General features: G+C 57.9%; 3 protein-coding genes and 1 non-coding gene across 7 annotated transcripts; 1 reads left to right on the top strand and 3 right to left on the bottom strand.

The window, feature by feature from the left end:
• Positions 1-198: 198 nt before the first annotated feature.
• PLEKHG2 (pleckstrin homology and RhoGEF domain containing G2) lies at positions 199-13,454 on the bottom strand. Of its 4 annotated transcripts, none has more exons than XM_047793820.1 (21): positions 13,013-13,454; positions 12,285-12,513; positions 9,769-11,448; positions 8,960-9,083; positions 7,884-8,152; positions 7,704-7,804; positions 7,129-7,195; positions 6,958-7,004; positions 6,600-6,750; positions 6,163-6,300; positions 5,777-5,977; positions 5,275-5,367; positions 5,109-5,195; positions 4,706-4,739; positions 4,234-4,335; positions 4,091-4,138; positions 3,808-3,846; positions 3,628-3,644; positions 3,001-3,186; positions 1,981-2,905; positions 199-1,897 (listed from the first exon to the last, which is right to left on the bottom strand). In XM_047793820.1, exons 4-21 carry the CDS (start codon positions 9,060-9,062, stop codon positions 408-410), a joined length of 4,098 nt encoding a protein of 1,365 aa, XP_047649776.1. In that variant the 5' UTR covers positions 9,063-9,083; positions 9,769-11,448; positions 12,285-12,513; positions 13,013-13,454; the 3' UTR covers positions 199-407. The 4 variants fall into 4 exon arrangements, with proteins under 4 accessions (XP_047649776.1, XP_047649779.1, XP_047649775.1 ...); XM_047793823.1 differs by lacking the exon at positions 13,013-13,454 and having other exon boundaries at positions 199-1,421; positions 1,500-1,897; positions 12,285-12,705; XM_047793819.1 differs by lacking the exon at positions 13,013-13,454 and having other exon boundaries at positions 12,375-12,705.
• On the top strand, positions 10,964-11,056 carry TRNAI-UAU (transfer RNA isoleucine (anticodon UAU)). The gene is given in 2 exon segments: positions 10,964-11,001; positions 11,021-11,056. It is a non-coding gene; the product is annotated as a tRNA-Ile (tRNA).
• A 439-nt stretch (positions 13,455-13,893) lies between the features above and the next one.
• Positions 13,894-16,502, bottom strand: ZFP36 (ZFP36 ring finger protein). Its single transcript, XM_047793830.1, has 2 exons — positions 16,354-16,502; positions 13,894-15,538 (listed from the first exon to the last, which is right to left on the bottom strand). Exons 1-2 carry the CDS (start codon positions 16,375-16,377, stop codon positions 14,582-14,584), a joined length of 981 nt encoding a protein of 326 aa, XP_047649786.1. The 5' UTR covers positions 16,378-16,502; the 3' UTR covers positions 13,894-14,581.
• A 6,877-nt stretch (positions 16,503-23,379) lies between these two features.
• On the bottom strand, positions 23,380-27,764 carry MED29 (mediator complex subunit 29). Its single transcript, XM_047793832.1, has 4 exons — positions 27,419-27,764; positions 26,561-26,619; positions 26,201-26,285; positions 23,380-23,695 (listed from the first exon to the last, which is right to left on the bottom strand). Exons 1-4 carry the CDS (start codon positions 27,635-27,637, stop codon positions 23,453-23,455), a joined length of 606 nt encoding a protein of 201 aa, XP_047649788.1. The 5' UTR covers positions 27,638-27,764; the 3' UTR covers positions 23,380-23,452.
• Positions 27,765-27,775: the final 11 nt, after the last annotated feature.

Here is a 27,775-nt window from a genome sequence, read left to right as displayed (position 1 = left end):
GGATGGGCATCAAGCAGTTCATGAACCCTCTGAAATCATACACAAAATTGTAATGCTTCCAGTAACTCTCAAAGGAGTTTGAGATTCCCCAAATTTTCGGAACGACTGCTAAGTGCCGTGTCAGACCTTCCCATTCACTGTTGTCTTCTGGATCCCCCACTGTCTCCAGCATGGGAAAACATACATAACTTCATAATATTAATTAACAAAATATTAATGACACTCCCCTTGCCCATCCCTGCTGGGTAAATCCAGGTAAGTAATAAGGACCAATCACCAAAGATCCCAGGCATTGGGAAACTGTAGCAATTTTTGGACCTGCGTTCAGTGTCTGGACCTCTGTGAATTCTGAGGCTCTGTGGTATGTGGCTGAAGTCTTTGCTTTTCAAGAAGCCCAACATCCTGGGTCACATGTGGAAAGGGGCATCCGGAGCCCCCTGGGCTCTGCGAAGGCCCACAGATTCCTGGGGGGGTGCCAAGAGAGCAGGGTGGTTCAACCTGACCTGGGCCTTGGCTGGCCGTAGCCGCCCGCCACCCCCAACGTGGATGTTGACTGTGGTGGCGTAGCTGAGCCTCCTGGCTGGGGGCGGTGGGGGCTGGGGCTGGGGCGGTGGTGAAGGGGCCCGTGATGTGGGGGCAGAGGAGGACCAAGGGCCCCGGGAGGCTGGGGGGGCCTCTCCTCCAGGCCCCTGCCGCCGGGCCAGACTCTGGCTGATGTATGAGGCTGCCAGGTATCTTGAGAGGGCAGCTGCGCTGGGGCCCAGGAGCTGACGGGTTGGGGGTGGGGGACTGTGGGGTGGGGTCAAGTCTGAAGACTCTGAACTGGCAACATGAGGGATTGAGTGGCCTCCTGGTTTGCAGCAAACCACGGTGGTCTGAACTGGGCTGGGGAACGGGCCCTGAACATCCCAAGGGCTTCCCTGCTCAGGCAAAGGGGCGGCGGCCGACACGTGGCTGTTGGCGAGGTTCTTCTGCTCCCACAAAGGTGTCAGTTTCTGAACCTGCAGGTCTGTGAGGCGTGGCTCCTGAAGCAGAGGCACAGCAGCTGGACCCTGGACATCTGAGAGGCCTCCCTGCTGGGGCAAAGGTGAGAGGGTGTGGACCCCGGTGTCTGTGAGGCCTTGGGGCTGGGGCAAAGGTGTGGCAGCTGGAACCTGAAAACCTGGGAGGTCCTGGGGCACGGAAAACACAGCCTCAGCTGGCATCTGACGGTCTTCGTGGCCCCCGTGTGCAGGCAAAGGGGAGGTACCCAGAATCTGAGTGTCTGGGAGGTCATGTTGAGGGGGCAGTGGGGTGTCGGCTGGGACCTGAGGATCGACGGCTTGGTCACAGGCAGTGGCTGGGACCAGATCGTCCCTGGAACCTCCTTGCTGAGTTAATGTGGTGTTGGTTGGGCTCTGGCTGTCCAGGTGGCCTTCTCCCTTGGGCATAGGAGTGGTGGTTAAAACCATGACATCAGAACAACTTTCCTGCTTGGGCAAAGCTGGGGAGGTCGGCACCTGGCTGTCCAGCTGGCCTCTATATTCAGTCAAAGGAGTGGCAGCCGGAACGTGAGTTTCCAGGTGGACTTCTTGATCAGGCAAAGCTGTAATAGCCGGAGGCGGGCCGTCTGAGGGGACTTCCTGCTCGGGTAAAGGTGTGGCGGCTGGAATCGGGATGTTCCAAAGGCGGCCTTGCTCAGGCAGAGGCGGAGCCGCGGGAACCCGGGTGCCCGGGTGGTCTTGCTCAGGCAAACTTGAATCCTTTAGATCCCGGCCATCCAGGCAGCCTCCCTGCTTAGTCAAAGGTGTGGCAGCTTGAACCTGGGCTGCAGGGCTTAGGGGCACAGATTCCTGGGCACAGGTCAGCGGGAAGGCCAGCTCACATACCAGCACATGTCCAAAGGCAGGAAGGGGCCCTATATGCAGAGAAACAGTGGATCGAGTTGAGACGGATGTCCCCGCGTGGGCCACCTCTGCCGACCACGTACCTGGACCTCACCTGGCTCGGCCTGCTCATGCAGCGGGCAGGGCAACAGCTGGGGCTTGGCCAGAGCCCGCGGCCGGCGGCGGGGGGCATTGGCCGATGCCCGGGTCTCAGCCCGCTGCATCTGCTGGATCCGCTCACTGTAAAGCCGGGCCAACTCTCGCACTCGGGACGCTGACCTCTCTGACGTCGGGGCTCCCGCCTTCCCGCTCCCGTTGCCTCCGCCCAGATCCGAATCTTCCAGGATCAGCAGTGGCTCGGGGAAACCTGGCCGGGCCAGCTGCCCCTGCTCCAGAGCCTGCCAGGCGCTCCGGATTTCTGAGCACGAGCGGAACTCCAGCTCCTCCGCGAATCCGTGGTCTGGGGGGACATCCCGGGGCTGGAAATCTGGGAATGATACTCCCTCCCCCTCCTCCGGCCCCGCCTTCCTTTCTGCGGAGGGCTCCCCCCGTTTTCCAGAACTGCTTGCAGGGAACAGTTCTCTCCTGGAGGCTGGAGCCTCACCCGGCTCCTGCAGAGCTCCCTGGAGCCAGGAGTCGCAGGGGAGGCCGGGGGTGCTGGGAAGGCCAGGGATGTCGGGGACACTCGCCATGGCTGGAAGGCTGGGCACTTCAAAAACACCGGAGATGTCTGAGAGACTGGGAAGGTGGGGAATTGGGGGAATTTCAGAAAGGCTAGAAATTTCAGGGAGGTTGGGTACGTCAGGATTTTTGGAAAGGCTGGGAATGTCGGGAATTTCAGCCGCACTGGAACTTTCGAGGCCCTCTAAGACGTGGAGTGGGGAAGGCTCCCGTTCGTCCATATCCAGTTCTTCTTCCTCCTCCTCTTCTGAAGAGTCCCGGCTGGGCAGGGCTTGGAATGCGAGGGTGTCACCGTCGCTTGGCCCCTGAGAGTCTCCGGGAAACTTGGGGATGTCGTGGTGGGGTGGCTGCAGTGGGCACTGAGGAAGAAGCCAAAGGTATCAGGGTGACCCCCGGTCTGGGCCTGCCCAGGCCGAGAGCCCCAAGGACACCACGAGGGGGACGCTGGGCTCACCCCCGGATCCCGGAGGCCTCGTTGGTTCAGCAGCTCCAGGATTTCTTCAGTGATTGAGGTCCCAGAGGGGTCCAGCGTGGGGGGTCCAGGGTCCTCCGGGTCCTCCAGATCCTCCGGGGGTCTGGAAGCTGGAACTGGTGGCTGAGGCTCTAAGTGGGGGTAGAGCTCCCCCTCACTGCCAGTGTGCTGCGAGGAAGGACGGGAAGGCGGGCAGGACTTGAGGACCCCTCCCCCTCCCCCTAGTCTTCAGACCCAGGACTTTGTCTTTTGTTTTTTGTCTTCATAGGGTCACACCCACGGCATCTGGAGGTTCCCAGGCGAGGGGGTTGACTCGGACTTGCAGCCGCCGGCCGACACCACAGCCACAGTCACAGCCACAGCCACAGCCACAGCCACATGGGATCCGAGCCATGTCTGCGACCTACACCACAGCTCACAGCAACACCGGATCCTTAACCAACTGAGTGAGGCCAGGGATCGAACCCGCGTCCTCACGGATACTAGTTGGGTTCGTTACTGCTGAGCCACGACAGGAACTCCCCAACCCAGGACTTTGGAACTCCAGCTCCCTCCTCCATCAGACCCCAGAGTCCAGGTCCCCAAACCATGTCCCAGAATATTTCTCACCTTGAGTCTAGGCTTAGCTGGGGATGAAGAGATGAGAAAGAGAAAAGAATGAGATGTAGGAACACGTGTTACTCCTTATAAGCGATGAGCTGCCCCTACGGCTCCCCCCCCATGAACACTGGTCAACCCGCGGAATCAGACAGACAGGAAGGGACGAGGCTGGGCTTGGGGGTCACTCACCATCCTGTGGAAACATGACATAAGGGTCCTTCAGAGGCTCTGTGGGGAGGACACAGTGACATCAGGGGCCAGCTCCCACCCAATGCCCAGCTCACTTGTTTTTTTTGGCCGCCCCTTGGCATATGGAGTTCCCGGACCAGGGATCAGATCTGAGCTGCCGCTGCATCCTTAACCCACTGTGTTGGGGGTCGAACCCACGTCCTGGCGCTGCACAGATGCTGCCACCGATCCTGCTATGCCACAGCAGGAACTCCTAGCTCACTCTGAGGCAGAGACGACTCACCAGACTGTCTGCGGCCGCGTCGGGTAGCAGCGGGTCCTGGTGATGGAGCTGTGGGAGAGGCGGGTCACAACCCTGCTCTGAGCCCAACTCCAGCCTCCTGGGGGAGGATTGGTGGGGGGGACTCAGGGTTCCATTTCCTTTACCTGTGTTCCTTCGTCCAGGGGTGAAACTTCTAGCATCTCGAGGTCGGGGAGACCCAAGTGGGGGTGTCAGGGGCTCTGGGATAGGCTTACTTTTGGGAGCACCTGCAGAGAGAGATTTGGGGCTAATAATCTACTTTCTCTTGGAAGTGATTCCTCAGAGTTCCCGTTGTGGTTCAGCAAGTTAAGAATCCAACACAGTGTCAGCAAGGATGCAGGTTTGATCCCTGGCCTCCCTCAGCTGCCTCGAGGGGCGGTGCAGGCTGCAGATGTGGCTTGAATCTGGCGTTGCCGTGGCTGTGCTGTAGGCCAACAAGTATGGCTCCGATTCAACCCCTAACCCAGGAACTTCCCTATGCTGTACGCGTGGCCATGAAAAGCAAAAAACAAAATATTTAAAAAAAAAACCCTCTTTAAAAAAAAAAAAAAGTGATTTCTCTATTTCCACATCCCCCAACCCAAGCCCCCAACTCACAGTGCAAGCTGTTTTCAAGAAGAACTTGCTTTGCCTGAAAGAGACAAGGATGGTGGTTGAGGGACTGGTGCCTGAACAACCGGGTCACGGTCCCGCTCATCAGTGCTGCTGCGGGTCAGGCGGTGACATGACTGGGGCTGACTAACCCTCACCACGACACGATGAGGTTGGTGCAGTTATTCTTCCCGGTGAGGAAAGGGAGGCCAGAGAGATTAATTGCCCAAAGTCACAAAGCAGGGATGTGCTGGAGGTGGGACTGAAACCCAGACAAGCTTGCTCTGCAGTTTAACTAGCACATTCTAAGAGAGCCCCCTACACTCAGCTCAGGGTCTTTCAGTATTATGGGGGAGGGGGAGCAGGTCTCCAGCACCCTGAGGGCCCCCAGCGGTGGCAAGAGCTATACCTTGGCAGGGATGGAGGCAGGGTGGTTCTCAAAGAAGAGGCGCTGGAGACAGTGAATCCACAGCCTCTTTTCTTCTTGGTTTTTGGCCTGGGGGTGGAATGGGGAGCCAGATGTGAGGTCTCCAGGTCGAGGGGCACCCTGCCTGCCCAGCCCCACCTGGTATTACCTGGAGCAGGTGCCGATGCTTGGGGATGGTCAGATCGGACACCTTGAACCCCAGGGGGTCTCGAGGGCTCTCACTCACGCTCAGGTTGCAACACTGGAGGAGGGGCAGAGGGGGGAGGTGAGCTCAGAGGCCTCAGACTCTTCCATGGGCCCCTCATGTGCTCCTACCCCGCTAGAACGATGTCCCCTTTCCCCCCGTGGACCCTCCTCATCAGGCTGGCCTCAGCTCTCCCTCACCAACCCTCCCCCCAGGAAGATGCTTGCCTGGTGGGCAAACTCAGGTCTTCCTGCTCTGGGCCCTCCCCACCTCTGCATCCTGCTGGCCTTACCCCTCCTCCTCAAACCCTGTCCTCCTCCTAGGACCCAAGAAAACATGGCCTCCTTAAGCTGGACTGTCCCTCCCTGCAGACCCGCCCCAGTCACACCTGTAGGTACACAGGTAAAGGTGTATAAAATACGCCTTGCAGGTCCCATTCTGGCCCTGCCCCTCTCCCTGAACTCACAAAGATGTGGCCCTTGTAGGTGTATTCCGGCCCCCGGCGCTTGGCCACGAGCAGCATCCGTGAGAATAGAAAGAGCAGCCGTTCACCCCCTCGAAGTCGGGGGCCGCCCCCTCCACCACCTCGGAATGCACCCTCCAGCACCAGCTCCCCAAAGGCACTGAGCTCCGGGCCGGTCCAGCCGCCCAGCCGCCGCTGCACCTCCTGCAGGGGCCCCGCCAGTGCAGCGGGCACAGAAACACATAGTGGGCGGTGAATGCATGTCAAGACGCAGGGCTTGGCAAGCAGACTGTGAGGTCCCGGCCCACCCTCCAAGGCACTGTGGACCCCCCAAAGGCCTTCACGCCCACTCCCCTCAGGCAGCTGGCCCCAATCCTGCCCAGGGTTACCTGGAGGCGCGCAGCGTGCTCCTGCTTGCGTTTCATGTCATTGATGTACCAGGCGACTGCTGTCATGGACACGATAGCCTCCTCCACCATCTCCCGGCCCCCGGCATCTGGGCCCTCTGCCCAGTGCTTGCCGAGCTCCTGAAGGGCAGCCACCAGGCAGCCAGGGAGGGGAAGAGAAACAGAAAAAGAGAGAATGTCAATGATACGAGAGAGGCGTATAAAGGCCAAGCCAGAGACAGAAACTAACAGGCAAAGACAGGATGTGGAATCAGCTGGTGGCAGCTCCCCACTGCCAGCAGACCCTGCCCCAAGTGCTGGCCCAGTTTCTAGGGGCGGATGCATCCCCAGGCCAGGGCCCACACTCCAGGGGCAGCACCAGGTGGCCAGTGGCCAGGCCCTTGCCCCTCCCCAAGCAGCCCCCAGGGCTGACAGCTGACCTGCAGCAGCAGATGGTACTTGAGGATGCGCTGAACGGGTTTGAGCAGGAAGCTCTGCAGGGGCAGGGAGTGCTGGAGCTGGGCCTGGCGCTCCTGCAGCCACATGGCCGCTGGCGGAGACAGTGACAGCTCCCGGAGCAGGGCCAGGGAGCTGGGGGCACAGCAGAAGTCAGGGGGACTGGCAGGGGTCTGGGAACCGCCAGGGGCCGGCAGGGTTCAGGGGCAAGTGGAGGGGAAGTCAGATACTGTCGAGGTCTGGTAGGGGTGGCAGCTGGAGGGGTCCGGGCGGAGGGAGGCTGGCTGGCCAATCGGCTTGGGGGCACAGCCTGGGGCCCAGCAGGGGCTCCTCGCCCCTCACCTTGGGTAGTTCATGCAGTACAACGTGTAGATGTCAAAATCCTCGCTCTGCGGGCAACAAGGGAGTCAGGGAGACCTCAGTTCCCAGCTCCCCACGACTCCCATGCCTAGCCCGGGCCTGCTCCCCCTCCCGCGGAGCGCCCCCCCCCCCCGCCCCCGGCTCATGCCTCACCCTCTGCACGAAGCATTCGGCAATGCCCCCGGCACTGCTGCTGCCCTCCAGGTCCTCCAGGAGCTCGCTGTGGGGGAGGAGGAAGGGTGAGGGATCCCCCCCAAGGGAGGGCTCCAGGAGGCTGGGGCTCTGGTGGCTGCTGGGATCTCTTAAGGAGGTGTCGCGTCCAGGTAAAGGGACCACTGATCGTGACACAGAAGACTGTAACCTCCCCAGACTTTGTCCTTGGTCAGCGTTACGTTCCTTGGCCTGAGATCTTGCCACGGCTGGCATGAGCCTGGGGGTCTCAGGGTGTGACCCAGGGAGAGGGGTGTCAGACCCTCAGGGCTCAGATGATCTACTGTCACGGCCCTCAGGCCCCACATGAGCCTTGAATTCATCACAATCCTGGACCTGACATAGCGCTAGACCCATCTCAGGGCCTGCATTCCTCCTGATCCCTGCCCAATGTCATGACGCCCCATGTTCCAGCTCGGACAGGGCATCGTGAGGTGCAAAGGTTCATGTTAGCCTGCCTCCCCTGACCACGACCACCCCCCCAGCCAACACCCCTGCCCACCCCACCTGTCTCTGACCTGCTGAACTCATAGATGTCTTCGATGTTGGCAAACAGCGTGCCCACCTGCTCCGCACTCAGCCCCAGGACCCCGCCATCCAGCAGAGGGCCCAGGTAGTCCTGTGGGGATGGCTGGGATTACGGGGGGGGGAGCAGCTGGCCTGGGACCCCACTGCACTCGGGTGCCCACCCACCTTACCTCCACGATGCTGCGGAGGTCCCGGACATAGGCCCGCTCTGTCTCCACGATCTCACGGGCCACACGCTCCAGCCGCGAGGGTTTTGCCGAACTGGGGTTCCCCACAGGTGACAGATGCAGGCGGATGGGGGGCCCCGGAAGGGGCTCTGGCCTGGAGGCGGGGCAGGCTGGGGCAGGCCCTGGGGCCGGGTCTCCCTCGGAGCCCACCGTGCTCAGGGACGTGGAGCTCCCAGAACCTCGGGGCGAGGCCATGGCGGGGGGTGCAGGGGCTGCTCAGGTGTGGAACAGGTGATCAGGGGGTCTCCCCAGCTGAGTACGTGCGCTCAGCCCCCCCACGCACCCACCTCGGTCACCATCTCTCCCATGGGCTCCCTTCTCCCCTCACTGTGCTGCCCGGTCCAGCCCTGTCCCCTGCCGGCAGGGTCCTCTCTGGACTGCTGGCCTCCATTCCTCGAATCCAGCTCCCCATGTCAGCCTGGGAGAACTTCCTAACCTGTGTGACTCTGTGACTCTCACAAGTATAGGCCCATTCCTGCCCTCGGGATAAAGTCCAAACTCCTCAGCTCCACAAGGCCCTGGGCAAGGTGGCCATTACTGACCTTTCCCGTCTCTGCTCCCTTCCCAGGCCACACGGCGTCCACTGCGGACTGTGTCAAACTCGGCTTCTTCAGTTACTTAAAGAAGCAGCCGCCTCTCACCTGTGTGCTCACGCACACGCTGTTCCTTCTGTGCGGAATACTCTTCCCTGCTTCTCTCAACTCACTCCTTCTCATCTTTCAATTTTCAGTTTAGGTGTCCCCTCTTCCAGGAAGCCTCCCTTGACCTCCCGGACTGGGTTCCCGCAGCCCCCTGGGCTTGTGCCACCGCATCCTCTGCACGGGGCTCCCCCTGCGGACTAACACAGTCTGGGGAAGGGTGGGTCTCCCCCCACCGGACTTGGAGCTCTGGACACGCAGGGCTGGGGCTGTCTCCATCAGCCTGTGTTGCCAGCCCTGCACGGCACCGGGCCAGCTCCAGAGGGCTCCACAGGGCCTGGAATGAAAGAAGGGAGATCCACCCCTCCCTCGCCGGCTCACCTGTCCGAGTCTCACACACGGCTGCACAGTCACACTCTTCACCTCTGCGGCCGAGGCGAGGGCTGGGTTTGGACAAGCCCAGTCCACGGGCTCCCTCAGGCATGGCTGAGTGGCTGAGCGGCTTCTGCAGAAAGACCCCTTTCTTGCCTATCGGGACCCCATAGGCCTCCCTGCCCCCCCCTCGGAGGGGCGGTGAGAATTAGGAGTGTGGGTTAAGACCAGGGAGGGGAGGCCCTGGGAGAAGCTAGTGGGGGAGACAGAGACAAAGTGACAAAAAGAGGGAACAAGGAGAGCTACCACGGAGAAAAAGATGGAAAGGGTGAGACAAAGAAGACCTAACGAGTCGCCCAAGCTACGAGTCTGGTGTGTCTGGGGCCAGGGGCTCAAGGATCCTGGGAACGTTAGGGCTCCGGCTTCAGCCGAGGGCGAGGGGCAGGGCTGGGAAAAAGCCGTGGGCGGGAGGCCGCGGGGTCCCAGGGGAGGGCGGAGCAGGCTGGGGAACCGGATGCCAGGGTCCTGCAGACGGCTCCCTCCCCCGCCGAGGGCTGCGAGTTGGGGCGGGCTGCGAGTTGGGGCGGGCTGCGAGTTGGGGCGGTTGACCCCGAGTCCTCGACCCCCTCTGGCCGGTCCCTGCGCGATCCGCTGTCTCCACCGCCGCAGCTCCCCCGCAGCGCCTCCCTACACCCCGCTAGCCCCCAACTCCCGCTGGCGCCTCCGCTCGCCCCCCGCCGGCACGCCCCCTCATTGTTCAGCGGCAGCGGCGCCGCCCCCTCCCCCAACCCGTCGGGGCCCCTCTCCTTCCCCCTCACCTCCCGGGGAGTCTCCAGCCCCAGAGCGAGGCAGCCCGGTTGCTATTCGACCCTCGCACGGTCTCCGAGGAGGAGCAGAACCGGGGCTCCCGCGTCTCAGCAAGTCCGAGGTGTTAACTTCGTGCTCTCAGGTTCCGAGAACAAACTCCGGGATCTCTCCGAAAATGGGGTGCAGTGGTCCGAATTTCTTTGGTCCTCTAAGCAGAAGATGCTGGGAGCCTCGACTCTTGAATCTCAGATAGTGGTGCTGGGAACCCAAATTCCTGAGCCTTCTAGATGGGTTCGTGGGTCGGGGGGGAGTCCGTATTCCTGAGTTCCCCTAACTCTAAGAGCAGGAATTAAACCATCTCTAGGCAGGAGTGCAGGGAGCCCCAAATTCCAGGGTCCCTTTCCCTTGAAGTAGTGGGCGCTTCAGCTCTAAACAGGCTGGGTAGGACACTAGGAGTCCGTATCCCAAGTTTCTCCAACCCGGGGAGTCTTGGCCTTAGCTTTCTGGGAAACTCTGGAGGGAAACTCCGGTCTGGGATCCTAAGTTCTTCGAAACTGAGCGCAGGAAGCTGGGCCTACAGGGTCGCGCGGGGCTGAAGGAGACTCCTGGCTTCTCCAGGAGGGGGCGCTGGGCACCTGGATGTCTAGGGTCCTCAAGCTTGGACGCTGGGTGGGGCCTGGGCTTCGGGGGTCTCTCGGGATGCGGTGCAGAGTTTCGGGCTGTTGGAGTCTGCGACTCTGGACCCCTCAGGCTCCAAGATGGGTGGCACGGGTCTCGGACGGTGGCGGCGCCACATCTAGGGCTGGATAGTCCGGTCTCAGCTGTGGGGCAGGGGGCAGTCGCCCGAGGCCTCCCCTCCCCCCAGCCGCCCGGGCTCATATCCTGTTCCCGCCCGCAGGGGGGAGGGGCCGCCTTCCGGCTGGCCAGCCAGCTAAGGGTTAAGACCCTTCCTCCCCAGGCTCTGAATATTCATAAGAAGGCGAGTCCCAGGCAGGCTACACCCCCACATTCCAAACGCCTTTCAGACTTTTCCCTTTTACAGCAAGAGCCTTCGAGGCGTGAGAATCCGGAACTGGTAACGCACTTTCTCCTATTGGCCAACCCAAAGGTTCCTATTTGTATATGCAAAGATGAGGCGGAGCTAGCCAGTGAGGTCACGTGGTCAAGAACGACTGAAGGACCCCGGGACGCAAGGGTGCGGCCGAAGCTCCAGTGGCGCAATCGGTTAGCGCGCGGTACTTATATAGCAGTGCAAGCGGAGCAATGCCGAGGTTGTGAGTTCGATCCTCACCTGGAGCAACTTTTCTTCATATCAGTATTTTAGAGATTTATGTCTTATTGATCGAGCCGAACACCTACATCACTTAGAGGAATGAACGTTTCAATCTTTGGAATTTTCAAACTGGAAAGACTCCTGGGACTCTGACGATGGTCGCTAAGGGAGTGTTGTGTATTGTGGGAGGTGCCGTTCTCTTCATCGTCACCAGGGGGTGGCATCACCTCTTAGATGCCTGGGTCTGCAAATCTCAGTTCAAGACTTCTGCACATGCCAGACTTTTGGGTCCTCTGCAAACTCTGTATGTGACACTCTCTCCTCCATCTGTCTCTGTCTTGAATTTCTTCCCTCCAGTTTTGTCGAGATATAATCGCCGCATATCATTGTATTAGTCCAAGGTGTACAAAATAACAACCTGAGATAGTGTATAAAGTATGAAATAATTACCAGAACGGTTAACATCAATTACCTCACATAGGTACTATTTTGTATATGTGTATCTTGGAGTTTTCTCTGTCCCTCCTCATTTCGAATCGATTTATTATTTTTACTTTAACAAATTCTGAAATTTGTGACCCTTGTATGTCTGGTCTCTGTTTATAGTTTAGGTGTGAGTGATAAGAGCAGTGAACAAGACAAAGTCAAAGTCTCTGCCCCAGTATTTGACTTTCTAGTGGGGGAGGCAGACTGCTATAAAGATCTAAGTCCATTTTATATGTTAAGTGGTTATAAACAACAAACGTAATGGAAAAAGTAGAGCAATGTAGGAAGGATGCAGGTTGCAACAATAGCAGTCAGGGACCATCTCACTAAGGACACATTTGGGCAGAGACCTGAAGGAGGGGAGTGAGCTATTGGGACACCTGGGGAGTAGTCCAGGCAGAGGAACAGCCTGTGCAAAGGCCCAGTGGGTGAAGCATGTCAGAAGTATCGGTAGAAGCTAGCAAAAGGGACCAAAGATGAGAGCCAGGCTGAGTAAGCCGGTGAGGACTTAGGACGTTGGCTTTTATTCCATTTGACTCAGGTATCATGACAGGTTTCCTCTGGCTGTCTAGAGGGGGAGTGGTGAAAAGTCAGGGCAGGGACCAGAGCCAGGAGACAAGGAAGGGGTTCAGGTGGGAGATGATGTTGGATAGGATCAGGGAAGGGACCAGAGGAGGCAGGAGGGCACATTGTTACAGCTCTTTGGGGTGAGGGTTTGAGAATGAAGAGTGTTAAGAGGACTGCTTCCCAGGTGTTTGGCACTGGTACCTGGTGGTAGGTGCCATTTTCTCAGGTGAGGGTTGGTTGGTTGGTTTGGAAGGGGCAGAAAATCTGTTTTTGCAAAGGGAAGGACCAGACCGTGTTACTTCTTGTTCTTTCAGTGTCTGCGTGCCTTGCTCTCGCTCTCCAGTGTCTCTGGGTTTCTGTCTCTCTTTCCCAATCCTCGTCTCCAGGTATGGGGGACTTGAGCCTTTTCCCAAAACTGGGCGGGGTCTTCCTGTAAGGGAGGTTAGAGATCAAAGGTAAGGGCCTGCCTGTGGGCAAGGGGAGAGGGCCAGAGAGGAGTGAGAGGGCAAGGAGGGGAGGAGAACACTCGCAGGAGGGAATAGGGTGGGGAAATAGGGTGAGGAGGGAAGTGGAACTGCGGGGATGAAGAGCACGGAGAGGGAAGAAGGGGGGATGGGAGAAGGCGGAGGAAGGGGGGATGGGAAGGAAATTGAAGTGGGGGGATAGAAGACAGGGGATGGGGGCAGGAAGGGAAGGACATTAAAAGGGGAAGGGGAGAAGGGCGCTGGGGGAAGGGCTGGAGGGGGGCGGGAAGAAGGGGAGAGGAAGGGAGGAGGGTCTGGGGAGGAGGAACTGAGAGAGAGGAGGAGGGGTGCAGTAGGGAGAGAAGAGGAGAGGGAAGTGGCGCGGGGGGAAGAGGGGGAAGGAGAGGAAAGGGGTCGAGGCGGAGGGAGGCCTCCGCGGAAGGGGGGCGGGCCGCAGGCACTGACGCGGGGCGGCTTCCGGGCGCGGGGCGCTGGGCTCCTCCGCCCCAGGGTGGTTCCCGCCGCCCTTTGCCTTGTATGGTCGGAGGACGCCGCTCTCCCCCGGGGCCCCGCCCTGACGCGGCCGCGACCCACAAACCCTGGCCTCGCTACCGCGACCCCCACCCCGCCTGGAACGTGAGGCCGCGAGCTTCCGCGGCTCAGAATCGTCGAGGTCCCGCAATCCCGAACTGCCCGAACCCCGACCGGCCAAGATTCCGAATTCCGAGGTCCTAGGGGCGCGGAAAGCCAGTTCTGAACGTTCTGGGACCCCAAGGTTCTAGAAGTCGCCAGGAGACCAACACTGATTCCAAAACGTTGAGATCCTAGAGTCCTGAAACTTTCAAGCTGTCCCCCCGACACTCCCGCGTCCTGGAAGGCCGGGCGGTGAGACCCCAGGACGCCCCAGCTTCCGGGGCCACCCCTCCCCCACCCGCCGCGCCCGCCCTGGGCTCGCGCCCCGGCACATTCCGTCCTCCCCACTCCGCCCTGCCCTCCTCCCTCGGGCCCGTAGGGACGGAAACATCCCGTCCCCGCCCGCGTCTGGCCGAGAGCTGGGTCAAAGAGCCCGGCGGGACAGGAGCGCCGGCGCCCCCCCCACCCCCACCAACGCCCGGGAACTGGCTCTCCCGGTTTCTCCCGGGTGACCTCACCTGGCCCCGCCCTCTCAGGTGAACGGCCGGTCCAAGTGACGTCACTTCCTGCCAGGTAAGCGCCGCAGGCGGCTCGGCTCCAGGAAGGTTTGGAGGAGCTAAGGGCGGACTCTACCCCGCTTCTAAAAAGGTCCACACCCTCCTCCCCTCTCCTCTGATCGCCTCTAGACCGCAGAAGAACCAGGATTCCAACTTACAGATTTCTTTTATTTAAAAATTCCAAAAAACACAAAAATAAACTTTTAACAATATATTATTACTTAATATATTATTATAGTATACTTATAACAATAATTATTCCATCGTTTCCAATATTACAAAAAAGAGGAAGAAAAATACAGGGAAGCAGACGACCCAATATATATAAATACTATAAAATCTATTAGAATAAATAAAGTCGTCATAAATAAAGGGCCCAAAGGCGAGGGCGGGAGAGCAGGGGGTTGACGTTGGCTTTGGCTACTTGCTTTTGGAGGGAAATTTGAGCACCAGGATTCCCCCTCAGGGGAGGCTCCAGTAACCATAAAACACTGGCACCTCCGTGTCTAGGGAAAAGTGGAAGGGGGCAGAGGGGGGCTTATTATTCACAGCATTGGGCAGGGGAGAGGTGGGAGGAAGAGGGTTCACTGCCTCCCTCAGATTTGCTACATCTTTTTTTAAGACCCCAAACACTCCTCCCCCTTAATACCATGACCACCTGACCTCACTGGGGACCTGCCCCAGCGTGTGGTCAGGGAAGTGAGTTAATGCACTCTGGAAAGTGAGGGGAGCTACTTGATTAAGTCCCTCAGTTCTCCACTGCCCTGGGACCCCTTGTGGTGCCCACAGCACAAGAGAAATGGCCCCCTTAAGATCCAGCTCATCTGTACTGGGCAGGCACTTGTCACTCAGAAACAGAAATACGATTGAAGATGGGGAGTCTTCGGGGAACTGCAGTTGGCTGGGGTGGCCCCAAAACCCCGGCATCGAAGACAGGTGAATCGGATCCCCCCAGGCTGCTGCCACTGCTGGCATATTCGTCAGGATCAGATCCCAGGGAGTGTGCAGAGGGGCTCCGAGGCAGGCCACCCAAGGGCCCCCAGATGCTGCTGGGAGTGGCCCTTCGGCAGGAAGGGCAACAGGCTGGGGTGGGGTCCCTTCGGGCCACAGGGGTCCCAGGGGCAGCAGAGAAGGCAGAAGGTGAAAGTGGAAGGTCCCCAGGTGGTGGTGGTGGGGAGCTGGAGGGCGAGAAGGAGCATGAGGACAGGGAAGGGCCTGCTAGGCCGGGTGGTGGTGGCGAGGTTCGGCGACCGGAGGGCAGGCCTGAGAAGCTGATACTCTGGCGCAGCACATGCGGGTGACCGGGGGCAGCCAGGTCTTCGCTGGGGTTGTGGATGAAGTGGCAGCGAGAGCCGTAGGGGCAGCGGCCCTGGAGGTAGAACTTGTGGCAGAGTTCCGTCTTGTACTTGGGGTGGCGACTGGCCTGGCGCAGCTCGCCCAGGCCATGGGCAAACTGGCACTTGGCCCCATAGCGGCAGCGCCCGCTCTCTGAGAAAGTCCGACATAACTCAGTCTTGTAGCGGGAGGAGGTGGTGGGGGTCGAAGTTGGCGAGGTGGGTGAGGGCGACAGTTCAGGGCCTGGGCGGGGAGCCAAGGGTGCAAAGCCTGGGGGTGGGGGCACCCAGCCGCAGCTGCGACCTTCCACCAAGCTGGTGGAGCGACCAGGTAGGCGGGCAGCGACCCCAGCCGGGCTGGAATCGGATGAGTTGAGGCTCCACAGTCCCGCGGTGGCCCAGCCCGGGCTGGACTCAGTCTCTCCGTGGTCGGAGGATGGCAGGTCAGGGCTCAGCGACAGGAGGCTCTGTGGGAACAGGGATGGGTTAAGACACCGAAAATACAGGGTGACGCCCCGCCCCCAGCTGCAAAGCACCTAAAAGCTTGCCAGTCCGGTTTGTGGGTTCCTGGCCTCAACTCCACCCGCCCGCAGGAAAAAAATACGGGTTCCGGATCGCAAGAATCTCGATTCGGAGGTTCTGAGTTTATATTCGCGACTTAAGCTCATCCCGAGGGGCCCAGGAATCCCGGCTGCCCGGCAGGATCAAGTCAGGACACACACACCGCTGTCTTCCAATTTTAAGCCTCTGGGCCTCTCGGGATCTGACTACATTCATCGGGTTCTCCAGTTTCACAAGTTGGAGACGCGAACAAAGTTAACCCAGGAGTGCGGATCTCTTGGGTTTTAGAGTTCCCAGAGTCGTCCTCTGGGTTAGGGAGTGGGGAAGCAGAAGTCGGCTTCCCCTCTCCGAGACTCTAGCCCCAGAAACGCCTCCGCGCAAAACCGCGCCCTCAGCAACTACTAGGGGTAAGCCAGGTGTGGGGCCATTTCCGCCTCCAGACAGCCCCAGCCTGAGAAAAGCCCTCCAGCTTTCCACCTCCAAGGGCCAGCCCACTCGTGTTTTGGCTGAGACCACAAAGTCACGGGCTCCATTTTCACCTCCAGAGGATCACAGTGGTCTGAGAAGAGGCAGGATCCTCCCGGCAGGAGTGCGAAGCGCTAAAGAGCTTAGTTTGAGAAGGGAGCCAGAGTCCCGGGCGGGAGTTTGCGGCGCTAGAGGGTGAGACTTGAGAAAGGAGTCAGGCATGGAGACTCCGGGGTGCAAATCAGCGGGGGCTCACCTCGTAGATGGCGGTGAGATCCATGGCGGCGCAGAGGGCCGAAGGCTGAGGGGCCGGCCAAGAGTGGGAGCGCTGAAGTCAGGCTACAGCGGGGCCCGCACAGCGGCTGCATTTATTCAGCAGGAGGGGGCGTGGCCTCGAGAGGGGCGGGCCTGGGCGGGCGGGGCCAGGAGGGGCGCTTCCCGGACGCACCGCCCCAGCACCGCCCCAGCACAGCCCGCCCGGCCCGGGACCAGTCCTCTTCCGCCCGGCTGCGGGCCGGGACTTGCCTGAGCCGGGTCCGCGGGCGATCGCGACCCCGCGGGGAGTGTGTGGGGTGAGGGGTGTCGGCCCAGTTTTCAAAGCTGGAGCCCGAGGCGAGGAGAAGGGAACTGGGACAGAGGTGGGGGCGGGGCAGGGCCCCTGGGGGAATTGACCGGGGTAGAGGCCGACGGACGGGGGCGGGGGGGGGGCGGGGAGAGGCCCACCGAATGCAAAAGACAGAAATGGAGGGAGGCAAAAAGACAAACACTGGGAGACAGACAGACACACACATACGGAGACGCACACAGAGGGCAGACGGGCACAGGGAGAGAGGGTAGAGAGAGAGAAGGAAGGTGGGGAGGCAGAGATAGAAAAGACGAGATATATACGGCCCCAGACGGCAAATTCAGAGCAAGAAGTGGGGGTGGGGGGGCACATAAAGAAACAGAGAAAAAGGGAGAAGGGAGGGGGGTAGAAATAAACATCCACAAACAGAAATTCTCAGGAGCAAGATGAAGAGACCAATAGGCCCAATGGAGAATTCTTTTGAGACCTGCCAGCCTGACATGGTCTCGCTCCCAAATTATCCAGGTCCCAAGACCTGTACCGCCCCACTCACGAGGGTAGGAGGAGGGCTGCCCCGACACCTGGCTGGAAAGGGGCCTCTTTCCCCAGTTCCAGGGCTTCTGTGACCTCTCACCCTCAAATATATAATGGCAATTCTAACCGCTACCTCTGGGTTAGGCATGAAAGTGCTTTACGTACATTAATTCAAGGAGGTATTATGCCCATTCTACACAAGGAAACCCAGGCACAGAGAGGCCAAGTTATTCTCCAATTAGTAAATGACAACAGCTTAATAACAGGGCCTTGAATTATGTTACGAGTTTGCACTCCGAGAACGCTCAAGATAAGAAAAGGTTGGAGATCTCTTGTTACGGTGGAGGGTTTTCTTGGTGGAAAGCCGTCTGGAGGTGGAAAAAGTGGGTCATCATCAGCTAATAGTCGGATGGGCCTCAAGAAAAAGGGACGTGCCTTGAGAGAACGCTAAATTTGCACAAATCACTCCCCCTATTGGCAAATTTTTTACTGTCAAGGGGTTGCCCTGCATGAAGCTCACTTAAGATAAGGAGAAAAAACTAATTTTTAAAGGGGGTCTTGATGAGCTGGCTGCCCTGAGTGAAAATAGAGTGATAGAAAGAAATCATTGCCACGCAGTTATCATGGTGGAAATTTCATTCTTGCAGGCTGCCCCTGCAGACCGCGGGTTTGTATTGAGGTGGGGAGATTCTGCTAGGCACGCCGACTAGCTCGGCCGACAGAGCTCGGGGGAATCCCTGGTGCGGCGCTTTCTGGGGCCGAGGGGCCTTCCTGGCCGGTCCCGTGAGCTGGGAGTCTGCGGGCGGCTCTGGCACGGTTGCAGCCTCCCTCTCGCCTGTGACTCACTCGCAAGGGGCGGAGGAGGAGGGGGGCTTCCTGGAAGCCGTGACGAGGAGGCTCGGCCCGGACGCCCGGGTTCCTCTCTGTAACCAGGGCTTCTGTAGCCTGTAAACAGAGGCTTGAGGACTACGGGAAAAGGGGGAAAGGGGAGGTGCCTGGCACCCGCCGCCCGTTTGTGCTCCAAATCCCTGTGTCGCTAGTACGGCTCAGGCGGCGGGAACACGAGAGGTGGGGGGCACTCTGGAGTCCCCGGTGTCCGGCTCGGCTCTGGCAGCGATCCCGATGTAGGGATCCCAGTTTCGATTCCCTGGAGACAGGGAACATTTCCCATCCTTGAGTCAGGATGACCCCCTCCCCTCTCCCTTCTGCTGAGTCATCGGCCCGAGAACCAGGTCGCTCTGATTGGGCGACTCTCGCAGAGGCTGGAGGGGCCTCTGCGTGCTGAAGGACGGACCACCCATCGAAACACTGACGCGGGGTTGTGGTCGGGAACCAAACCGGGGCCTCGGCCCCCGCTTGCTCAGCACTAGGGGTCCAGGTCGCTAAGCAGCCTCCAAGCTTAGACCCTGGAGACCCAGCCCCCAGCCCCCAGCCCCCTGCTTCATCAGACCCAGGAGTCCGAGCCCCCAGCCTCTCCTCCCTCCGATTTAGGAGTCTAGCTCCCACTTCCCATCCCCCTCCCCCGCCCCGTCCAGGCCTCCGGCATCCCAGCCCTGGAGGAAGTTCAAGGCTGGACTCCGCCCCGCTCCCCACGTAGCCAGCGGGAAAATCCGTGGCTCTGGCGAAGGCCGGGAATCCCCTCTGGAATGACGGTGGGGAAGGGGACGGCCGGGGTCCCCCGCGGGGCGCAGGGGGGGTAGGTCCCGCGCGGGCAGACCTAGGGGGAAAGGGGCGGAAACCAGAGAGGCTAAAAATACTGCGAGCACTTCCGGCCTAGGGGGGAGGGGAACGGAGAGCAGAGTTTCCAGAAAAACAAGCGGGGACGGGAAACGCGGGGGTGTGAGAGCCGGTGCGAGTGCGCGGGCGAGCTGGGGGCTGTGTACTCGCGGCACGTGTGCCAGGGCCGCGCGTGTGCTCGGCGTGATTGAGCGGGAGGGGCCGGTCAGGCGGCGCGTGTACCACACTGTGAACAGCGTGTGCACCGCAGGCGTGCAGGGGGGCTCCTTGGTTTGCCTGGGTGTGCGGTTGGGAAGGAGGTGTGGGACCCTGGTGCTCCCACGTTCCTGTGTGAAGGTTGTGTCCTCACAACCCGCCTGACACAGCCCTGAGAGGAAACGCGTGAGGCCGCCTCTGCAGGTGTGATTGACCCCACTGTTTACTCCAACCGTCCCTGGGCTGGGAGAGTGTACTCAGCTGTGACTGTCTTTGAGGTCGCCTCGGTGAGAACATGTGGCTCACATACCTACCCGCACATCTGTGTGTAGCTCTGAACCCCCGTGGGGTCTGGAGTGAGGAAGCGCGTAAGTCCCTGAGGGGATTGACTTTGCCCCTGGTGTGATGAGGGTCCGCGCGCGTGCGCACACACAGCTTGAGAGTGGAGGGGGTGTGTGAGCATCTGCGTGGACTGTAGGCAGCCGGGGCTGTGTGCAGGCACCCCCCCCCCCCCCCCCGCCAGCAGCCTCCTGTGCGTGAATAGTGTTCCCGTGTTGGTCTGTGTCTTTGGGGTGTAGCTGAAAACACAACACGGGAGGGAGGAGGGAGTATGGAAGCAGTTCCTCTGTGGCTCAGTCACAAGGCAGTGAAACTGGTGAACGTTGGTTCCTGACGTCTACAAGCGCACATGATGGGGAGGGCAGCTGGTCCACTCCCTGTTCCAAGTCGCTGTTCTTGCCTCGTGCTGGCCTCCGTGGGCAGAGCAGGGGGCACATACAGACGCACAGGCGAACTTGAGAAGCCTTATCTAAGTCCAGCCTCCACTGCTTTTGATAATCTGCTGAGGGCAGGGCTGAGTCAGCCTATGATGGGCAAAGTCTGAGATGGGGTAAGAGATAGCAGGTTAAGTGGTGGTTAGAGGGTTGTTTGTATAGTCACATGGTTAGATTGTTCCTTGAATCTGTTTGTTTGTGGGACTGTCTCTGGGCTAGAGACTCTGGGGACACCATGATGTAGGACGGTGGGCTATGCTATTCGCTGCTAGGGGAGAGGGTGTCCTGTGCGTCATCGTTTTGCTCCGCGTGACTGTGCATCTCATGTACACCCTTCCCAGGAGTGGGTGGTTGTGCACCAGTCACACAGTCTCCCTCCCGGTCTGATGAGCCAGTAAGAACCTTTGCTCAGGTCCTCTCCTCTCCCTGCCTCTTCACTGTGGTCCAGGCCTCCACATTATTCCACCAAAACACCAGCACATTTCTGCCTCAGGCTGGGCCTCTGCACGTGCTGTTCCCTATCCCTGGAATGTTCTTGCCTCCAAAATCCATGACTTACTCCCTCTCCTTCGAGTTCACTCCAGGACCACCTTCTCACTGAGGCTTTCATGACCTCGGTCAAGGATTTTTTTAAATTTTATTTTAGTTGGTTTATATTGTTCTGTCAATTTGTTTTTCCTCATGTCTTTTTAGGGCTGCACCCGAGGCATATGTTGGTTCCCGGGCTAGGGGTTGAATTGGAGCTGTAGCCTACTTCGGCCATGGCTACATGGGATCTGAGGCTTGAGTGTGGCCTCCACCACGGCTCACTCACGGCAATGCTGGATCCTTAACCCACTGGGCAAGGCCAGGGATACTAGTCGGGTTCGTTACCGCTGAGCCATGACGGGAAGTCCTGTTCTGTCAATTTCTGCTGTACAGCAAAGTGACCCAGTCATACATCTGTACACACTCTCTTTCTCATAATTATCTTTCATCATGTTCCATCACAAGTGACTGGACATAGTTCCCTGTGCTATACAGCAGATCTGTCAAGGATTTTTAAAAGGTTTAAAGTAATCTTGTCATTTATTTAAGAAACAATAAGTATAGATCATACTAGCACACATGAACCAGTACCCAACCTAAGCTCTCCAACTTTCATGTTTTCCAATAAAGTAACAATTATCCATACGCAAATCTTACATAGTGTAATTTACTCCTAAGTATTTTTTTTCCTATTATTTTTCTTCACTGTTTTTTTGTTTTTTTTTTTTGCCATGCCTGTAGCATGTGGCAGTCCCTGGGTCAGGGATCAGACCTGGGCCACAGGAGCAGATCCGAGCCACTGTTGCAGTGACAACGCCAGATCCTTAATCTGCTGGGCCACAGGAGAACTCCCTCTTTTCCACTTCTGATCTCATGCCTCTGCTTTATTTTCCTTCGTGGGACTTCCGGCATACTGTGTTTTATCTCACACTTAGAACTGTCACTAGAATATCATCTCCAGGAAGGCAGGGATCTTTGGGTTACACTGTACAGGGCTTGGACCAAACTAGACGAATGTGTTGAATGAATTACGCTTCCTGGTGCACAACTTCCCTGTGTGTGGCTGCTGAACTGGGCATCAGTCACCCCACTGCCCACCACGTGTCTCCGTCATCTCCCTGGGTGTGGGTTTTAGGCACTGTTGGGCCCTGTGTCATGGCTGCTGGGATGTCATGTCCCCATCAGTGTGTGAGGCTGTTTGGCTGACTCCACCCCACAGGGCCAGCTATACCTCTTTCTGAGGGTGTGTGCCTGGGGACTGATGCATGTCTGCTGTGAGGTGTGTGCCCCCAGGCTGGAAGCAGGTGGGCTTTTCTGGGGAAAGAGTGCATTTTTGGCTGAACACAGGTAACTGCATCATGTCAGGCTGAGATAGGATGTTTTTGTAGTTACTTGGAGATTAAATATGGTTAAAGAGATGTGTATGGGTGCCAAACTGACGAGGACAAAGTTGTGATAGTTTTACGTGTCAAATTGGCTAGGTTAACATTCCTGTTACTTAGACACACTCATCTTGATGATGCTATGAAGGTATTTTGATGTGATTTAAAGGCTGGAGTCAGTTGACTTTAAGTAAAGGAGAAGATCCTGGAAGATCTGAGGAGTCATATGCAGGGGCTGCTGCAGTTAGATAAGTGGGCAGAACTGTGGCTTCCTTGAAGAAGAAATTCCACCTGTGGACAGCAGCTTCAAATCCTGCCCAAGAGGTCTGTTGTCCTGCCAGGGGCTTGCCCCATGTCCCTGGCCCTTTAAGGAAGGTCAGGGAGAAAGAGAAGGAACTTTCTGGGACGTGTACCCGTACACATACACACACATACACACAGGGTTGGCCGTTTCCCAGGATTACAGTGTGGGACTTGGACTCTGGGTGAATCACAGGTCTCTATGGCCCTGGGTTTTCCTTGCAGATGTAGGGTCCAGGACAGGAGGCCTATGGGTGGTGCCATGGGAACCAGGGCACAGAAGGTGTTGGGTGGGGCAGTCCCCCAACCGGGCTGAGGGCTGAGGGTTGAGTCACCAGAGCCTTTCGCACCCCACCAGCTGGGCCTGGGCTGGTAGCTCCGCCCTACACTTGTCCAGGCTTGAAGCCGCGGCTGAGATCCTTGTGGCTCCCTCTCAGGGAAGTGGGGAGTGTGGGGGGGCATTCCCTCCCCAAAGCCCCCTCCCCAAGGTCTGCTTCCCGGAGCTGGGGCCCAGGAGCCTGGGTTCTTCCCCAAGACTGATGAGTCACCCCTGCTGGGGCCCTTTCACTTCTCCTTTGGGGCTAAAAATATAGGGACCCAGGCATCCAGCTGGGCCAGGCTTCACTGCAGATTGCACAATGGCCCTCGTTTGAGCGCTGCTGACGCAGGCCCTGGGTATGGGTGGGGGCCTGGCTTGCTCCCCGACCAAGCGTATTGAGGTCAGGGCCTAGACCCCTCCACTTCCCCTTTCCTGGGTCAAGCAGACTGGGAGCTGAGCTGACCTGGGAGGTGCTCCCTGGGCGTGGCTATGGGCCCTGGAAATGAAGCTCCTGCCCCGGGTCCCAGGTAACTCTGAGGTCTGGCCTCCATCCGAGCCCCCATGCAGAGACACAGAGTTCCAGTTAGGCAGAAGACAGCCAAGGGGGACGAGGAGAGAGACAGGGGGATGGTGACAAAAAGAGACCGAATGACACAAGACACAGAGAAACAGCTAGAAAAAGGAGCAGACAGAGACTGCTTCTAGACGGGATAGAATCAAGGAAGGACAGAAGGAGTGGAGCCAAACCAGGGCTCCATGCCCAGACCAGGGCTGGGAGAGACCCTGAAGAAGTCACCTCCAGGCACAATCCAAAGCCTACTCTCAGCAACGGAGGAGAAAGGCAGAGGGCAGAGGCCAGGCCCCACCCTGCGCACTCCCTGCTGGCCTCTGGTGCCCCCTGCTGGCTCCGGCCGCAGTGTTCAGTGGGAAGAAAAGTCAGAGACGAAGCTGCTTTGAGGCCACTTTTCATTCCCTCCCTGTCCCCCTCCCCCACTGCCTGCCCCATTCCTAGTCTGGCCAACTCACAGGGTGCCCCCAGGGCCTGCTGGTGGCGCAGGCGTCTTGCCTGTGACCTTGTTGGCGCAGTCCAGGAGAGCAGTGTGAATGTCCTTGGCACAGGCAATCTGGGCTTTGATGACCGCCAGGTACTGTGGGTAGGGCAGGCTGTCAGGCTGCACGGCATCGGGCTTGGTGGCTGTAGGCACCAGCGTCGGAGAGTGCTTGGCACTGTCGCAACTCTGTGACAGGCACTCATGTGCCAGGCGCTGTGGACAGGCAGACAAAGGGTGGTGGCATCAGCTTCTCTCTGGGTACTGCCAACTCCACCCTAAGGGCCAGCCTGGGGTCTTGGGGTCAGAGCCTGGCCCTGCCATTCACTTGCTTGGTGACTGCGGGGCATGCAGCTGCTCCTTTCTGAGCCTGTCTCCTCTTTTGGAGAATGGGTTTAATAACTACTTCTGCTACCTCATAACCTGAGAATGGTGAGAGCAGTGTATTTGAGAAACAGTCAGAGAACTTGGCAAGTTTATTTGTTTTTCTTTTTTCATTTTGGCCACCCCTCAGCATTTGGAGTTCCTGGGCCAGGAATCAGATCCAAGCTGAGGCTGCGATCCAAGCTGCAGCTATGGCAATGCTGGATCCTTAATCCACTGTGCTGGGCGGGGGGATCGAACCTGTGTCCCACTGCTCCCAAGACATAGCCGATCCCGCTGCAGCACAGCGGGAACTCCTTGGCAAGTTTCTTAAGCACTAGCTGATGTCAGTACCATTATTGTGACTGTCCTAACCCTAGGCCTGGCATTGGCACTGGCTTCTCTGGTGGCACCTGCTTCTCCTGGTTTTCCTCCTACTTCTCTGGCTGGTCCTTCCAGGTACTTCTTAGTGTACTTAAGCCTTAAACATGGCAATTCCCAGACCCTGTCTCCTCTCATTCTCATGCCCTCTAGGGGCTCTCTCTCTCACTCCCACCACTCAGTTCCCACCTCTGCACCCATGACACCACATCTGTGTACCCAGCCTCCCCTAAAATTCCAGGATGCTCACACTCTGCTTAGTGAACCATTCACTTTCCTGGGTCTTTGTTTCAGGGATGGCCCCACCATTCCAACGAGAGCCCTGGGCCTCATCCTGGAGACTCTGCCCAGTCTCTCAGGGTCATGGCCCTGTGCACAAGGCCTTCCCATCTGCCTTTCCCACTTCTTCAGGACCCTTCCCTGGTGGAACCTTGCCCTCTTGATTCCTGCTGTGAGCTCCCAGCCTCCACCTGAACCCATCCCTCATTTGGCAGCCAGAGGTATAGTCCTAAAAAAGCAAACAAGTCCATATTCTTCCCTGCTTGAAACCCTCCATGGCGCCCCAGCACCCTCTAGGCTCTCTTCAAACTCCAGTAAGTCCCAAGGCCTACCCCACCACAGACAGACCAGATTTCATGACGTTTGTGACGTTTCTAAAGAGAACTTAGAGCAGAAGCTGTTCCTCTTAGTTGGAACACACTTCTCCTTTTTCTTTTTTGTCTTTCTGGCATCTCTTGGGCCACTTCCGCGGCATATGGAGCTTCCCAGGCTAGGGGTCGAATAGGAGCTGTAGCCACCAGCCTATGCCAGAGCCACAGCAACGCAGGATCCGAGCCGTGTCTGCGACCTACACCACAGCTCACAGCAATGCTGGATCTTCAACCCACTAAGCAAGGGCAGGGATCGAACCTGCAACCTCATGGTTCCTAGTCGGATTTGCCAACCACTATGCCACGACGGGAACACCAGATTTTTTTTTTTTTTGTCTTTCTCCTTTTTCTTTTTTTGGCTGCACCTGCAGCATATGGAAGTTCCCAGGCTGGGGGTCGAACTGGAGGTGCAGCTGCAAGCCTACACCACAGCCACAGCAATGCCAGATCTGAGCCGCATCTGCGACCTACATCGCAGCTTGTGGCAATGCCAGATCTTTAACCCACGAGTGAGGCCAGGGATCAAACCTGCATCATCACAGAGAACCTCAGGTCCTTAACCCAGTGAGCCACAAAGGGAACTGCCAGAACACCTTTCTACCACCATGAGGCTTCTTCTCAAACTGCCTTTTCCTTCAAAACCCAGTTCAAAATAATGACAATGATGATACTAGAGGAAACATTTGCTATGGGCCCAGTATCACGTTAAATGCTTTACATGTAAGATCTTGCCCGAGTCCTTCCCAAAAATCCACTTTCCAAAGGTGGAATGAAGGCTTAGAGGTAGCGACTGATGGTCCATCTGATTTTGGAGGCTGTGCTCTTAGCCATCTGCCCTCCTTTCAACTCCCACCTGTCTTCCATTTTTTGTCCCAACCTCAGCTCAGATGCACTCTCCACTAGTGATCTACCCTTAACCACTTCCTCCACAGACCCACTCAAGGCAGGGTGCCTTTTCTGGGCTTCCATAGCCCCCCAGAGCTTCCCTTATTTTAATCCTGACCCCTCTGCCTGTGCCTCCCCCATCCTAGTCCTGACCCTTCTGCCTTGTCCCCTCCTCCCCTGCTCATAGCCCTCCACGGCCTGAACTTCTCCCATCAGAGCCCTGACTACTCTGAGTTGTCACTGTTTGAAGATATATTTTTCACCCACTGAAGTGGAAGCTCTGTGAGGGCAAGGATCAGGCAACATTATGTCCCCAGCATCAGCACAGTTCTTGGCCACCAGGAGATGCTCAGTAAGCATGTGTCGATTGATTGAATGAAGGCTCCACAAGCCCAGGAACTGAGGCAGGGTTGTGGTCACCGGTGCCTAGGCGGTCCCTTACCAGGCAGAGCTCCAGCTGGTCACAGAGTGCGTAGAACTCCTCCAGACACTTGTCAAAGCGCTGTATGGGTCCATCGCTGCTCTTTCTACAGTCCAAGAGAAGAAGGTGAGGAATGGGATTTCAATCTCCGGGACTAAATGACTACCCAACCAAGTAGCATCAGGAAACCAGGTATAGGCCCAGGAGACCAGTGCAGGGCCTAGGGGGACAGTTAATAGTAGAAGGGGCAAAGAAGGGCAGTTAGGCTCTAGGGAGCTGGGCTTGAAAGTAAGAGAAAAAGGGGATGGATGGGGTTCAGAGGGGGTGAATTTCTAAAACTAGGATGGAGATAGGACACCCTGGGGAAAAGGGATTACTCACTGTCCATTGTCAATGTTAGTGTTCTGAATCAAGTTCTGGGCTGCAACCTTCATCAGGGTCTAATTAAAGGAAAAAAAGGTGAAGAAAATGCAGACACAAAAGAGAACACCTTTGGTCGATCTAATCTCTCTCTTTTTTTTTTTTAAGCTATTTTTTGGGCCGCTCCCATGACATATGGAGGTTCCCAGGCTAGGGGTCGAACGCCAGAGCCACAGCAACGCGGGATCTGAGCCGCCTCTGCAACCTACACCACAGCTCACGGCGACGCCGGATCGTCAACCCACTGAGCAAGGGCAGCGACCAAACCCGCAACCTCATGGTTCCTAGTCGGATTCGTTAACCACTGCGCCACGACGGGAACCCCTAATCTCCTTTTAAGATACCCTAATCTCAGGCCTCTTCACTTGGCACTTCTGTCCTGCCACTCCAGAGTAATGCCAGCTTCCATTCCTCTATAGCAATAACCACCTGTACTTTCCCATAGGCCCACTCTCGGTCACCTGGGGTTCTCGCCAATAACCTCTTGGACATAACTTGAGTCATCCCTCACCCACCAGTTATGGTCACTTTCTGTACAGGCCAGTCCGTTTTTCAGGCTTTCACGACCCGAGCTAGGTTTCTTCTTTAAACTCCCTCCCGCGTGAATTCTGATAAATCCTAGGCTCAAGATTTGCCCTGATCCCACCGCACACTGTCAGTTCACAGAGCTTCGCTCTGGCCTCTCCAATATCAAGCCTCACTCATCTTCCTTTCCTAAATCTCCTTTTGCTCTCTCCTTGACTAAAGAGCCCCTCCATCCACCCCTATTAAGTCAGAGAGCCACATCTCGCTTGCTTCTCGCAGCTCGTGGCCAATCACCTGCAGACTCTCTTTTAGCTGCGGGATGAGCATCTTATATCGCTGTACAGGATCGAAGTCCTGTTGCTGTTGCTGCAAAAGCCCGCCCTGGGCAGGCCCCACCAACTGTGCCTGTGGTTGCGGCTGCTGCTGAGGACCCGAGCCGCCAGCCGAACCCGGACCCGACACACCAGCAGCAGCAGAAGAAGCTGCAGAAGCCTGCGGTTGGGATGCAGCCATCTTCCCTGCTTAGCGCGCCGGAAGTGCGTCCAAGTGCGTCTTCCGGGTTTCTCTTTAGCGTCTTCGTCTCTAGGCCCTGTTTGCTTGTTAGCTCCGCCTCCTAGACAATTCAGCCAATGGGAGGAAAGAAACCACCCT

The sequence above is a fragment of the Phacochoerus africanus genome, chromosome 8, assembly GCF_016906955.1.
Source record: "Phacochoerus africanus isolate WHEZ1 chromosome 8, ROS_Pafr_v1, whole genome shotgun sequence".
Taxonomy (NCBI): domain Eukaryota; kingdom Metazoa; phylum Chordata; class Mammalia; order Artiodactyla; family Suidae; genus Phacochoerus; species Phacochoerus africanus.
Note: the sequence above shows the minus strand (reverse complement) of the source record. Positions and strands in the feature narration are given on the sequence as shown.